Here is a 13,937-nt window from a genome sequence, read left to right as displayed (position 1 = left end):
GCTGAGAAAGCCAATTATCTCAAGCCCCTCAAAGTCATCAGTTCCTTTCTCCTCCATTGTTACTAACAGATAACGTTCAAATTCCTGCATTAAAAAAGTGATATACGTGACTAATACTGCTGGACTAACTTTTTATTGTAGCAAAATAAGATTAAAAAATCCCACAAACACTTCCCAGGAACATCCAAAGAGGAACCCAGCTAAGCCATTTAAAATGAGAAGTTAACATTGCACATTTGTATTTGCTATTTTAACTCTTAGTGCCGCCACTTTATTACACTGAACAAAAATGGATAAAGTGTATAAACCCCCAGTCTTTCCATAAGTTATTCACATTTCTAGCTGGCTGAAAACCACTGCTTGAAACTCATGAACCCATTCAACTATGATTGACATGAATAACTGCACTTAATACTACCTGAGTAATATGAACAAATGTAGATATGTCTAGCAACTGCAGCCAGTATTTTGAAACACAACAGAATTTCAGAATTAGCAGGTCCTTTTTGTAGTGATGTCTTTGAAATTGCAACACTTGCGCTTTTGTCTTGGCAACTCCTACATTAACTTCACTAAATTATATTCACAGTCATCCCTGTTATTTGATGCCAGTGTAAAAAATGTCAAGTACCATCAATTGGTGAGGGATCCGGTCCAGCTTTTTCAAAGTTTATTACCACTCCACTTTGCACTTTTTGCACCAGCGACTCAAGACACTGATTCAGCATTCTTGGAGAGCACACACAATATGATCGACCTACAAAACAGTTAAGGTTGAAGCTGTTCAGTGTTTCTGCCCTTATTTTAACTTGGATCATTTAAAACTGTTCAACCATCACACATGTTGAATTATGTAAGATCACTGATTTAAAGCTTCTCCTGAAGAGTCCCTCCTTGTTTAAGCACCAAGGCAGTCTAGTGAAGCAGGGACACATACCTCATCAGAAAGGCTTGGATCTTAGACCCTTAATGACTAAATCAAATTCCGGGTTGCATTCACGGAAAATGGGCTCCCCCTTGTGACATTAACACTTAACTGTCCTCGAATTTCAGTCAAAGTGCTGTTAGTACAGCCTACAGACAGAAACTAGTGGAATCAAATCCTTTTGGAATACTTCTTAAATCCCTTTACTCTCTATCACACCCCCTCTGATGCATCAGAAAAATCATTATGTTCTTAAAATGTGATAAAATCAATGCATGAGTCTGACCTGGAATATAATTTCTAAGAGATTAAGAATACGATTTCTGACTGAGAGAAAAGTATCAATTCTGCAGAACTGTTATATGTTCTGCATGCTCTGGAGGGAAAAACTCCAACCAACCAACACATTTCCTTCCCTTTTGGTTCCTTTAGGTTAGAGTACAACAAAAATTTAGCTAAACTGCACTGCAGAACAGACTCAATTATTACAATTTCTAATCGCAATACCAAGGTGCAGTAGAAAGAAAGCAAGTACTCTTCTAAAAAATTCCCAAAGTGAGTAGATTCATACTTCCTAGACAGGTTACATTGTCTGTAGCTTTAATGGAGTGTTTTTAGCCTATTTAGAGTCTTCAGAGTTTTTAGACGTGCTGTAAGAACTTGGAAAGTGTTATTATTCCATGACATGGAATCACAAGATTAATTGAACAAGATTAATTGAACTAAACTGAATTGATTTACATTTTTTAAGTAATAACTTGTCAAAGGAACCGAGGGCACTCACCTCCTGTGACTTCACACATAGGTGTGATTGCAGAGTCATCCACTGGTACTCCTGTCATTTGCTCCGATTCTGGTGCTGTAATACCAGGCAAACGAAGAACCAAAGCAAACAACCTCTGATCCCATCGAAAGGGTTCCTTAGTCAACTCACTTCCAGGTAAAGGGGAATTGAGAGGTAAATGGAGCTGCAAAGGAATTTAAATCTGTGAATGCACAGCTTTAGAAAGAAACAAAAATTCAGGTCACATAGCAATGGCAATTCACTCTATATAAGCACACATCTCTTGTATATGTGTGTATATAACACACATTTATAACTTTATTCAGGTACTGTACATGACAAGCAAGACACCCATTATTTAATCAAGATTTCAAACATTTCAAAGCAACATGATACGTAATGTTGAGAGCTACAAATCAAGCAGTAACAACCACTGTTAAAAACTGATCCAAACTTCAGAATTACTAGAATATTTTCTTTAGAATTTCAGCAGTAAAAGCTGCTTCACTGTAGTGTTCCTTTGTTCAGTTTTCTATGGAACAGGGCCATTCTCAGTTCAGTATTTTCCTCAGTTCTTCAAGATAAGCACAACTGAATGAAAAGATAATGTTAATCTAAGACTACCCCAGAAGAAATATAGCTCGAGTGTAGATGTCACGATTACCTACTCCAAATAACTTAGCTTCAAGTGAACTATTGCTGTAGTTATGTTACAGAATCAGAAAGCAGATTCTATGCAAGTCAGGTACATCCCACAACTAAACTCATGTCTGTGCTTAAAGGGAAAAGTGGATGTTAAAATTAAAATCAACACTGAAATGCAAAATTAGTTCTCACTTTTAGGTAATAGATAACAGCAGCCACAGCTACCCATACAAAGGAGAATTGCTTGCCCTGTGTCATTGTGTTGCCTCTGTCTGGGAAAAACTACACAAAAGTTTTAGTTCAAAATATTGAAGATACTAAATACATGGGAGCATTTCTTTTACTGTCTTTTCTGTGAATTAAAGCAAAGAGATTCAAGTGTCAGACTTCAAACATGATGCAGTAAAAATACAGCAGTGGTCAGAGAGTAACAGAACATCTAAAATTTCAAGGATAGCAGCAGTTTTATACCTAGTGAACTGAAACAAGGTGTGTCAGCTTGTGAGGGACAGCAGAAGGCATTCAGAAGATTCTATCCTCTCTTCTTGAATCCGGATACCTCACACAGATTAGTGGGGAAAAAACAGCTTACTCACACGTTCAGCTACAGAAGCCCTGACCAGATAATCTAAATTTGTAACGGTTACAAGGTTCAGAAAATTCAATAGATCCCTGGCTGATGATAACACTGTTAGCACAAGCAAAATTCTCATTTCACTTGGAGCACTGCAGCCATTAAAGAGAAAGAAAAAAATCCCTGAAGCAATGACTCAAGTGGTGCAAACAGTTCCATTACTGCACCAAATACAAGAGTTAAGCCCAAATGCTAAAGCAAACTCATGTCTCCTCAAACACTTCTCATGCAGCACTCAAAAAATCCCAATTCTCAATCTCAGCTCAATATTAGCAAGAAAGTACTGATCTTTTCCAGAACTCGATGCAAGTCCACATAAGCACCCATTATATATTGCCTTCATTTTTAGTTCATAGTGGTTAGTTGGGGAATTTGCAGAACACTGTTAAAGCAGTTTTTTCTTGTTTGCTTATTTTTAAGAGATAGTTTAAAAGCATTAAACCTGATTTCCACACCAGCCATCTCATCTATTTCTATTTACATAATTGCAAGCATCTTTTATTGGGAAAAATACAGGTCTTCATGTTCGAAAAACAACTTACTGATACAATCTCAAAGCTAGAACAAACATGACAAATTCATTCTCATAACACGTGGCCAAGAATCACAATATTTTGGACTTTTAAGTACACCTGATGATCCCTTCTGAATTTCTGTTTTTACTGATGCAAGCACAGAGTACATGTGAGAACAGAACTATTTTCCCCAAATGTTTCACATGAAACTGGTCAAAGGGAACTCAGCTATGTACCTCGTTTATTACTGATTGACATGCATGTCTTTCCCCTTTTCACACAAAGGGCCAGCAAAGACTGCCTGAGAAAAGGAAATTCAGTTACAAGAACTGCCACATTCTTAGCAAACAGCCTGGAATCCTGACTGTAAGGAGACTCAATTACAAGTACTCCACTGTCCTCCCCTGTGGCTATTAAGGAATGCCATTCAAACTTTCCTACTTAGATCTGACTAAATGGAAGATTTACTAGCTCCTAAGAGTGTACTTGATCTGCAAAACATACCTATGTAACATCATTGTTTTACTTCAGGCAGTATAGACACATTTTTTACTATATATATGTGAAGTATCCCATTGGACCCTGCACCAACACTATCCTGAGTTCAGTTTCTCTCAAGCTACAAAAGCTTTCTTTGGCTCAGCTGGTTATAGGGAGATAATCCCAAAACCAAACAGTACTCAGGAGCAGGCCATTGCATTACGTACATATTACTATCAGAAATATTTTGAAACTGACACCATGAAAAGACACCATGCAAAGCAATCATCAAGTCAAACGCCCTCACTTTCCCACAATTTAATTCCGGTTTAGTTTAGCATCCTTTATTTAACTTTTATACTAGCGAAGTTACAGATTCAAACCAACTCATTCTCCATAGACATCAGTAACTCTGTCTTTTCACCTCCAGTTAGTTTTTCTTTTAAACTGGTATTGTATTACCATAGCAACTGCATACCTAGCAGAAGGTGAGCCTAGAATTCTATATCTTGCATTTCCTTTCTTTCCCCATGCATATTTCAATACGAAGGCATGCACATATTTTCCTCTTTGTCTTTCATACTGGCTGTTCAGAAAAAGGTTGACTGAACCATTAAAAGGGAGGTTATTTACCAGCAACGGTCTTCAAAGTGTCGTCTATGCACATCACACACAAGTGTTCTCCCAGCTTAGTACTAGAAACCAGCTGTTTTGTCTCAATACTAGTTTGTAGGAGCACACACAAACCCTATCACCATGCCCAAATGCCACAATGATACAATAAGACAGCAGTGTATGCTTTATTCCCCTCTTCCTTGCTTTTAAAACCACTAAAATATTCAAGAGGGGGTGGAGGACAGCATTGTATCGAAGAGATCTTATAGAGTGCTATTACTGGTGAGCAGGTCGTTTTTTTATTCTCAGACCTTGTTTCTACCTACATTCATAAGCAGCAGCACAGTCTAAAAACCTAACAAAACTAAAAAAGGATCCTAAAGACCCTAGGTTGAAAAAGACAATTAGCATCAGAGCATTTTGCACTGGCATGGCAGTTGTTGAACTGAAGACAGTAATGATCTTCTGGCAGAGGCTGCACATACCAGCTCGTACATTAGAATAGGGCAGCACCAGCACTACTTAAGCTTTAGTACCCAGATAATTACAGGCAGCTCCATCTTGGGAAATCTCACAAGATTGTTACACATCAGGCACTGAATGAAAATATCCATACAGAGATAGTCACCTTTCCTTTTTGTATCTAAAAAAAAAAGTTCTTTAAAAAATAATCTACCTTCAAGTAACCTTCCTCGCATGCTTTTCTGCTACCCACATCGTTAGAGGACTTAAGGATGGGTAACTCTATTCAAGTCCAACTAAGAAAACCAGCTCTTGATAGACTGAGAAATTCTACTTAGTTATCAACAACATTAAGTTTTCCCCATCTTTTTCCATGCAGTTGTAACACACAGATAGAAAGCCACAAATTGTTCTTCCATAGGAGATAACTTCAGACCACAAAGAGACACCGAGGTCAACTGACATACCGTGTCATGGATATACTCCACGGTTCCAATGCCAGCATTAACCATGAGCCAGTGCTCACTGAGCTCATGGTTACACATCAAAAATGCACATATCAAGACCTTTAGAGCTGGGTCAAATGCTGCAAACACCAAAACTGCTAACAACAGGAATAATAAGGTTGAGAAAGAATGGGAATGTACATTTAATGGTATTTGCCACACTTCTTGCAGAATTTTGTTTTCAAGTCTAGATTTCTAGCTGGAGGAACTAATGATTAAAAATATAATGGATCATTTAGAGTTCCTGATTATTCCTGGAAGTAAGCAGGACCTTGCCACTTGTTGCAGTTGTTACAACAGGGATGCAAGATGATTGACCCTGGGAAGGATCAATGTGACAATGCCAAACAGTTCAGGGATGAAGACATACGAAAATCACTGATTCCTCCTGTAAGAGAGTCTCTTGTAACTGAATGATCATAGGAATGGCAACATACAGAAACCAAGCAGCACTGCTCATGCTTTTTGCTGGCATAATCATTCATCAGAATGTATCAATAGGCCAATAACCCAGCTTTAGTCTTGCAAACAGGAGTTTAATGCTTCCTCTTAAAACAGAGGGTATGTAAAAGGAGGACAAGGGAACATAGCACCTGTAAAACTAGAGAAGTATGATTTTTTTTCATAATATAAAGAGGAATAAGAGAAATCCCTTCAAGAAATTAAACATCTGTTAAAGGAAAGATGAAGAAAGGGCTAAGACCAGATCTGAGGGATCAGGAGAAGCAAAAGTCACTCCATGAGGAATCCATAGCATGAGACCAACTAATTAATGATGGTTTGCCAACAGTATGAGCCTGTCCCCTCCTCAAGTTATGACTGGGACAAGTGAGTCTGGTCAACAACTCTTGCTGAATGTAGACCTGATGCTGGCATTCCTTAGTACCTCAGCACTAGCGTATTAGAAAGCACTGGCAGAAGGCACAGAACTGGAAGTGTTACTAACTTGTGCAGGTGGACATAATTGCACAGACTATCATTTCAGTCTTCAACCTGAGGAACTGCACAGAAGAGACAAATCACTGAATAGGAAAGGCTCTTTATCTGCAAAATCCATATTAAAATCTACAAAGGAACAGGACATCTGAAGAATTCAGCAAGAGCTCTGAAACAGGGTTTAAGCTTGACTGCTTCACACTAGGGCAAATGACAGTGTTCCCATAGTGATAAACTGATTTTACCAGTAAGAAAGCAAATGTTCAACTGAATGACAAAGGTTTGAGAAAAGCTGCCTCCAGGTTCCATACTGGCTTCACAGGCTTTCAAAAAAAACCCCAAACGCCAACATTCTGTTAGTTGTCTTGTACACAACTTAAAAGAATTAAAAATATACTGCCTTAGTCGATGTTAAGAAGTAAAAACATCTGTCATAGCCAGTGGGATACAATCACTTCCAACTCTGAAAAGCCTTCCCAAAGTCAAACCCGAAGAACAAAACAGACATTTGAAAGTGACTGAAAAGCTTTGTTATTGAACCAAAGAGCAAGGACAAACTTCTCTATCTCCAGGGTGGCATTACCATACTAATTCTTGCTCATTTCTGCAAGCCCCACTTGAGAGATAACTGTAAAGGACACAAGCTACACTAAGAAAAATTCTGACCAATAGGACACATACTGACAAAAGCCAAAAATGAGCCCTGAAGAACAGAAGCACCTTTGATGCTTTGTTCCTCTACTCTCTGATACTGTTAAAAATATTCCTACCAGTACACCTATGGCAAAAGAGGAAAAAAAAATAAAATCACTTCCATTGCTGGGTATGAAACACATACCCAGTACATACATATGGAAAAGCACTCAAAGAAACTTGTATTTTGTCTTGCAGGAAGTAAGAGCCATGGTCACTTCCCATTCCTCCAGAAGACAATGCCTCATTATCAGCTTATTTACCAAAAAAAAAAAAAATCAGTAGTTCACTATCATTAAAGCAGATTCTGCATTTCTAGAACATAACTGAACAATTGGCAAATTATGCATCAAATTTGGCCCAATGTCACAATCATACTAAAACTCTAGGTGTAGCATGCTCATGACCAGTCAGCACTGCTCATGAGCCAAGCCTAAATTTACTAGATTAGAGCAGTCACCAGAAAACCCTTTTTCTCAATATAAGTTATAACAGTTTAAAGATGTGACTGTATGACCAAATGGTTGCCTAAGAAAATATCTTCCTGGGAAGACTAAGGTAAGAAAGTTGCACCCACATTTAAAGGAAAAGGTAGGAAAAAAAAAAACTTGCAGGCTATAAAAAAGAAATCCTGACTCTTGCTGTAAAAGAGCTTATGACGAACAATACAGCTTTCTTATCTAAATCATTTTGGATAACAAATAAGATGAAAGGAAATGTAACAGAATCATAGCACTGTGTGCATTAGAATGGACACATGAAGGCTATACAGTCCAGAGCCTTTTGACTGCTCAGGGCGTTGTCCAGTTCAGCTTTTACTATCTCCACAACCACTGGACAACCTATGCCAGTGTTCAATCACCCACATAGTTAAAGTTTCTTGATATCCAATCAGAATTTCCTCTTGTACAATTTGAAGTTGCTGCCTCTCATTTCACCCCTGTGTACCTCCAAGAAAAGCCAGGCTCCCTGCTCATTTAAGTTGTTGCAAATGGTGATGAAACACTACAGGTTTCTCTACCAAAGGTTGAACAAACCCATTTCTCAGCCTCCACCAAGATGTCATTTGCTTCACCCTCTGTGCACCTTGGTTTCCGTAATTCCAGACCGTCCATGTCAGATTTTACAAGTTAGTCATCTGGCAGCAAAGAAAATGCTTCTCCTCAAGAAACATAGTTAAGAGACTACTCAACAGTACTCTGTTGCTAACACCACTGTATGTTGTAGAACAGTGTGACACTTCAGTGTCTTCTATTGGACCGCACCCATTCAATCACCAGATTAAGCTGCAAATAGCTTATTGGGTAAAAAAATATGATGGAAGTGAAGTTTTTATACATATAACCTACTTGTTATCATGGATCCAGGAATTCCCTTTCAGTTACTGGCTATGCTCATTTGTTAGTAGTCCACATAGAATTATGAGGTCATTCAACTTTCTTCCTCTAAGTCAGATACATTACAAAAACACTCAAATACCACTTTTCATACAGACAACTTCTGTAAGTGCTGTAAGAATGTAATATAATAGATTATTAGGAGAAATTTGAGTAAGTAATGAACAGCTATGTATGACAAGCTAATCTGTATAGTCAAATGTGCTGTAGCACAAGCAAAAGTCTGAATCCTCCTCTTAAGTTTTAAAACAGACCTTTCAATATTAATCTTTTCCCTGAAAAGGGAACAATCTTAGGGATTTGTTTGTTTTGTTTTGTTTTGTTTTTATTTGGTTGGGGTTTTTTTACTACTCCATGGAATGGGCATTGACCTGGCCAGACCAACCCTACCCCTAGTGACTTCCATCTTTTTAAGGAAAGAATTCAAAACAGTCAGTAATTTAAAAATAGTTCAGTGCATCAGTATAGCTCTGAGTTTGCCAGATGTCTGAGCGGGTACTCCAGTACATTAAGATCTTGATTTTAAACTGCTCTACAGATTTAATTTGAAATACATTTCTTCAGCTCTTATCTTGGACTATAAGGACTACTGATTTGATTATATACATTATATACTTATTTTTAAAAATCCAGTGTGAAAGTGGTACGTTTCACACACTCTCTAGTGACCACATCCTTTGGAAAATCAGTTTGTTAACTTGGGTCTATACACAAAAAGAACTAATATCTAGACCAGTTAAAGACACACACACTTCATAGAAATCAATTTCTTCTGCTAACAACATCTGAAAAGCCATGAACTCCCTGGACAGAAATAGCAAACCCAGGTTACTAAACAGATACAACTAAGCAGTTGTATCACAGACTTCTGTCACACGATGTAAGTAAGAAGTTACTCAGTTTTTTGTAGTACTGTTGCATAAAAATACTTGAAATTAAAAGCAAAACACATGCAAGTTTAAGCTATTAATGAGCATTTATGCTCCTACTGTAAACAGTATTGTAACACCATGTTTAGTACACATTGCTGTAAACAGAGGTCAGACCTTACCTCTTCCTGTATCCCACTGGTAGTGGTTAATTTACTTCCATCAGTAACTGTAATAATTATTGCTGGCTCCAGAAAAAAAGGGTTTCGACCCTAAGGGAAAAAAAAAAGCAGTTTCACTTAAAATGGTATAACAAATTCATAACCTTCTGTTCAGTCATTAAATGCCACTGATACCCAGTAACAAAACAATGAAGCCCAGGGTATTTATTCTCACATACTACATAATACAGTGCAATGGACTTCTGAGTCTTTTTACAGTTAGGTCATGAAAAGTTAGATACTTAACGTATCTGTATGTAATAAAAACACAGCAAAAGTGGGTAACACAGCACTTCACAAGTAATGTGCACTGTAGTTTTCTGACAAACTAGCAGCTGTTAGGAGAAGCAACCATTCCCTCCAAACATATACTTTTGATTCCCCCTATTGCAGGGTTGATTTTGCGTGATTTAATTATTGTGTGTCCAAGTAAAGCATTACCATAGTATCCTGGGATCATGACTCCAGGTTAAGAACTAATACTCTATGTATTAACACTGACATAAACAGCATCAGTTACATTTTGATTACAGCGGTTCAATCAAACATGCAAAATTTACTTCAGAAACAAATACTTAAAAACCAGATAAACTTTCCATATGAATCATTTAAGACAAACACATACAGGACAAGACATTTTATGATCCCATGACATTCAACTAGCCCAGCTGTAACAAAAAGACTTGGTCAGTTACTGGCACTTCTTTTTCCTACTGCCAGTATTCTAAGAGCTTTCAGTCCCTCCTGAAAAAGAGAATTCCAAAGTAATCCAGGCACATATAAATTCCAAGATCAGGTAGCACATTCCACTCTACCTAGGGTTAAAAAGGACTGAATAAAAGTCGCCATAATATTTTGTTTAGTTAGTCCTACCCTTCTTCTCTTGCCAAGATCAAAGCCTTGTTTTCCTTCTTCAGAAAACAAAGAAAAATATAACTACAGCCACAGCCTTGTTCTGCTTATAAAGACAAGCTAGTTCATAAATGCTTACAACTGGCTCTAAAAATATTAGGAGAGAGCTAACAGGTTTTAAGAAAAAGGTCTTGAAAATCCATTTTTTTAGAACCCGTTAAATATAAAGGATCACCTACTGACTGTGTGCTTAGAATAGAAATATTACCAAACAATTTCAAATATATTTGGTGAGGGGTATGCAGTTTGACTACTGTGGCAAGACCACATTTACAGTGATCAGTTTATTGTATGCCAACAAAAAATTAAGTTATTTGCTCAATATTTTTTCAAACCTTAGTGAAAAATCTTAATTTCTTTTAAAATAGCATGCCATTACTACAAAAATTATGAAAGAATAAAATCAAAACAAGACAATCAACCTCTCCTATGAAAGCTAAGCTAGTTCATAAGCCAATTTAAACACTTACTTAAAAGAATTTAAGGACTCTCAAAACCAACTCAATTTAATTAAAATAATTTTGTAAGAATTTTTAGCCTTATTTAATTCTTAAAAACAGTTATGGTATGTTATTTTGCCAACTAATAGTTTACCACAACTGCAAAACATCAGCTGGAAGTTAATTACATTGCACTGAAATACTACTGAAAGGATTTCTAGCTAGAGGAAAAACACACTGTTCTAACAAGTACGAAACAAAAATACTTTAATCCTATTGCTAATAAATGAGTAAAAATTAAATGACATTTAATAAAAATTGTAAGATTCTTATATTTAGGATGTCATAAGCAATGCTCTGTGTCAATATTGTGGTGCTATTTGAAATTAAGTATTAAAAATTTAGTCTCTGACAACTCCTATTATCTGAATATTCCTCATTATCTTTAAGAACTTTTTAATTTCTCAACTGTACTTTTTCTCAATTTTACTCATCTGAAATTTAAGCCTTAAATTTAACCAGTTTGGTCTTAGAATGATTATAAAATCATACGGGAAGAAACAAGAGTTTCTGAACTTGAGCTCCCCCAAGAAACACGTCTGAGGGAGAAACGTCTTCATCCTCAGTCTGATTTTTATAATTCCACAAGCACTCTACCTGTAAAAAGGATGATCACCAACATATTAAGAATCAACTCATTCAGAAACAGAACACATCAGGAAGATTTTCAGTTAAAATGCCCATTACTGTGATCTACTATTTTTGACTAAAAATTTCCATGTCTCTAATTTTTAAAGAACACCACGGACTCTTCTGACCATGCTCCCCACCTTTGCTTTATGAAGGCACACAAAACCAGGAGTAAGCCAAGTATTCCTAAAAAAAAAAAAAATCCTCTTATTTATATAAGCTCTCAAAACTCAGACATTTTTGTAAATGTCACAAAATTAAGTTCCAGACACCAATTTTTTTAACTAAACTGCAGCACTTTCGCCAATAATTGGTTGAGAATTTTACATCAATCTAATTAATCTAATTCTACAGTAATCAAATTGCTTTCCATTTCTCTTCCTCTAGAAGTATAACACTTGGAATTTACACATCTTAGAAACATTATATTCTTCAAAATACATAGTAGCACTACTGACTGTAAACACATAGGTAACCAATTCAGTCCAGCCCAATTATTTTGGACATGCAGTGAAATAGTGGGTGACAGTGTACACTACCAGCTCTTTGGCAACTCACAGGTATGCTGCAATGCACTGAAAAGCAGCTCAGGATAACAAGGTGTAAATAATAAGCCTGCTCACAACTTATTCGGACAACTAACTTATCACCATGAGGTTTTATTTCGAAAGCAAATTCTTTTCAGGAAATTGCTTTTCCTTCTGAAGGTTTGTAGCAGCGGTGAAAGAAAGTACTAGGAAGCACCCAGCTGATGATTCTGTTCAACCACCAAGTACTGTAACATGGTACAAGGAGGACTTTTTCATTCACTTACAATCCACATTTTCAAAGACAGATATGCACCAAGATGACAAAAAAAACCCACACCCCCCTTTTTGGAAGAAAGTTATTTAAAACTCAGCATCAATATCAGGGTAAGCTTGCTTGGCTAAGAAAAGAACAAGCAAGATATTCAAAGCCTTAAAGCTAACTTATCTATTACACAATACTTTCATTTGAACAATTAGACAGCTTCACAACCACTTGTTCCAAATCACAAAGCAACTCAGTTGCATTGGTTGCCATTTCTTTGGTCTCCAGCTGAAGTAGCTGAGATAATACAAAACAAATAGAGCTGTGAGCACCACTGAGCTTCACACCATTAACCAGGCACCACAGTGAGAGGCACAGTCATTACATCTCAACTTGTGTGATGCTCTCAGATCAAGCCAGGAGTGTATCAAATTACTATCAAGACATATTGTTGCCTAGTTAAGACTCTCACAACTAAGAATTCACTTCCATTGGAAAGTAAGCTTAGCATCAAGTTTCAGCATGACTGATTAACACATGCATGATTTTTTTCCTTCTTCCAAGTGTACACATAAAAGAATTCAAGAGCTACTTTGACCTTACACATGCAAGTATACAATATTATACATGCAGTAAGAGAAGACTGATTTAAGACTACTGTTATTTCAATGCACATATTTAAACAGTAATTTCGGAGTCAGAAGTGCTGAAAAACTCAAGAAATAGATGGGGTAGAAACATAACCAAAACACACCAAATCAGAGACTAAAAGTGATGTGTTCAACAAGCAACTACTGTTAAAAAAAAAATATTTAGTGGTACAAAAACTTCATGCCCAAGAAAGGCTAGAAGTTGAAAATAAATGTGAACTGAAATACAGCGTATATTTTTAACAGATTACTAATAATTGGAAAAAACACATTGAGATCATAATAAACCTCCAAAAGGTACACTTTCATTTCAGTAAATCACAAAATTTAACAGAAGTTGTACTGCACATCCATTTCCCATCATATTATCTCAGCAGAGCCTTTTCATTTTCAGAAGTATCAGCCCTAAATGCCAGTAAATTCAGATATCTGACCAGGAAATACAAAAGTGCACTATCAGTTTTTCAGTTCAATAATTTTTTTTTCTAGAATTTTAAAGGTCAACATTCTCATCCATGCTCCTGAGAATCTGTGAGCAACCATTGTTCAAAAACAGTAGCTTAAAATGAAATCTAAAAGTAAGAATGACAGCAAAATTATTAGCTTTAAAGTTATTTTTAACTGATAACAGCATAAAAAAATACCAAAACACTGAACTTGAATTTCAAGCTAAACCAGACAGTCCAAATCAATCACGGTTTTCACTTACTTTTTGTATCTTAGAAACTTCAGTTGCACTTGAGCAAAATCATAAAGTGTCTAAGACATAAG

The 13,937-nt window shown here is 36.5% G+C and overlaps 1 protein-coding gene across 2 annotated transcripts in view; it reads right to left on the bottom strand.

Annotated features, from left to right (window-relative positions):
* INTS6 (integrator complex subunit 6) overlaps positions 1–13,937 on the bottom strand; it is a 41,886-nt gene that overhangs the window by 13,282 nt on the left and 14,667 nt on the right. For both annotated transcript variants that reach the window (XM_032679087.1, XM_032679088.1), the window contains 3 exons: positions 9,644–9,733; positions 1,710–1,893; positions 632–757 (listed from right to left, as the gene is read on the bottom strand). In XM_032679087.1, the coding sequence (XP_032534978.1) occupies positions 632–757; positions 1,710–1,893; positions 9,644–9,733 (400 nt within the window). The remainder of the gene's footprint in view (positions 1–631; positions 758–1,709; positions 1,894–9,643; positions 9,734–13,937) is intronic.

Source organism: Chiroxiphia lanceolata, chromosome 2, assembly GCF_009829145.1.
Source record: "Chiroxiphia lanceolata isolate bChiLan1 chromosome 2, bChiLan1.pri, whole genome shotgun sequence".
Lineage (NCBI taxonomy): Eukaryota > Metazoa > Chordata > Aves > Passeriformes > Pipridae > Chiroxiphia > Chiroxiphia lanceolata.
This window is presented reverse-complemented; position numbering and strand designations above follow the sequence as displayed.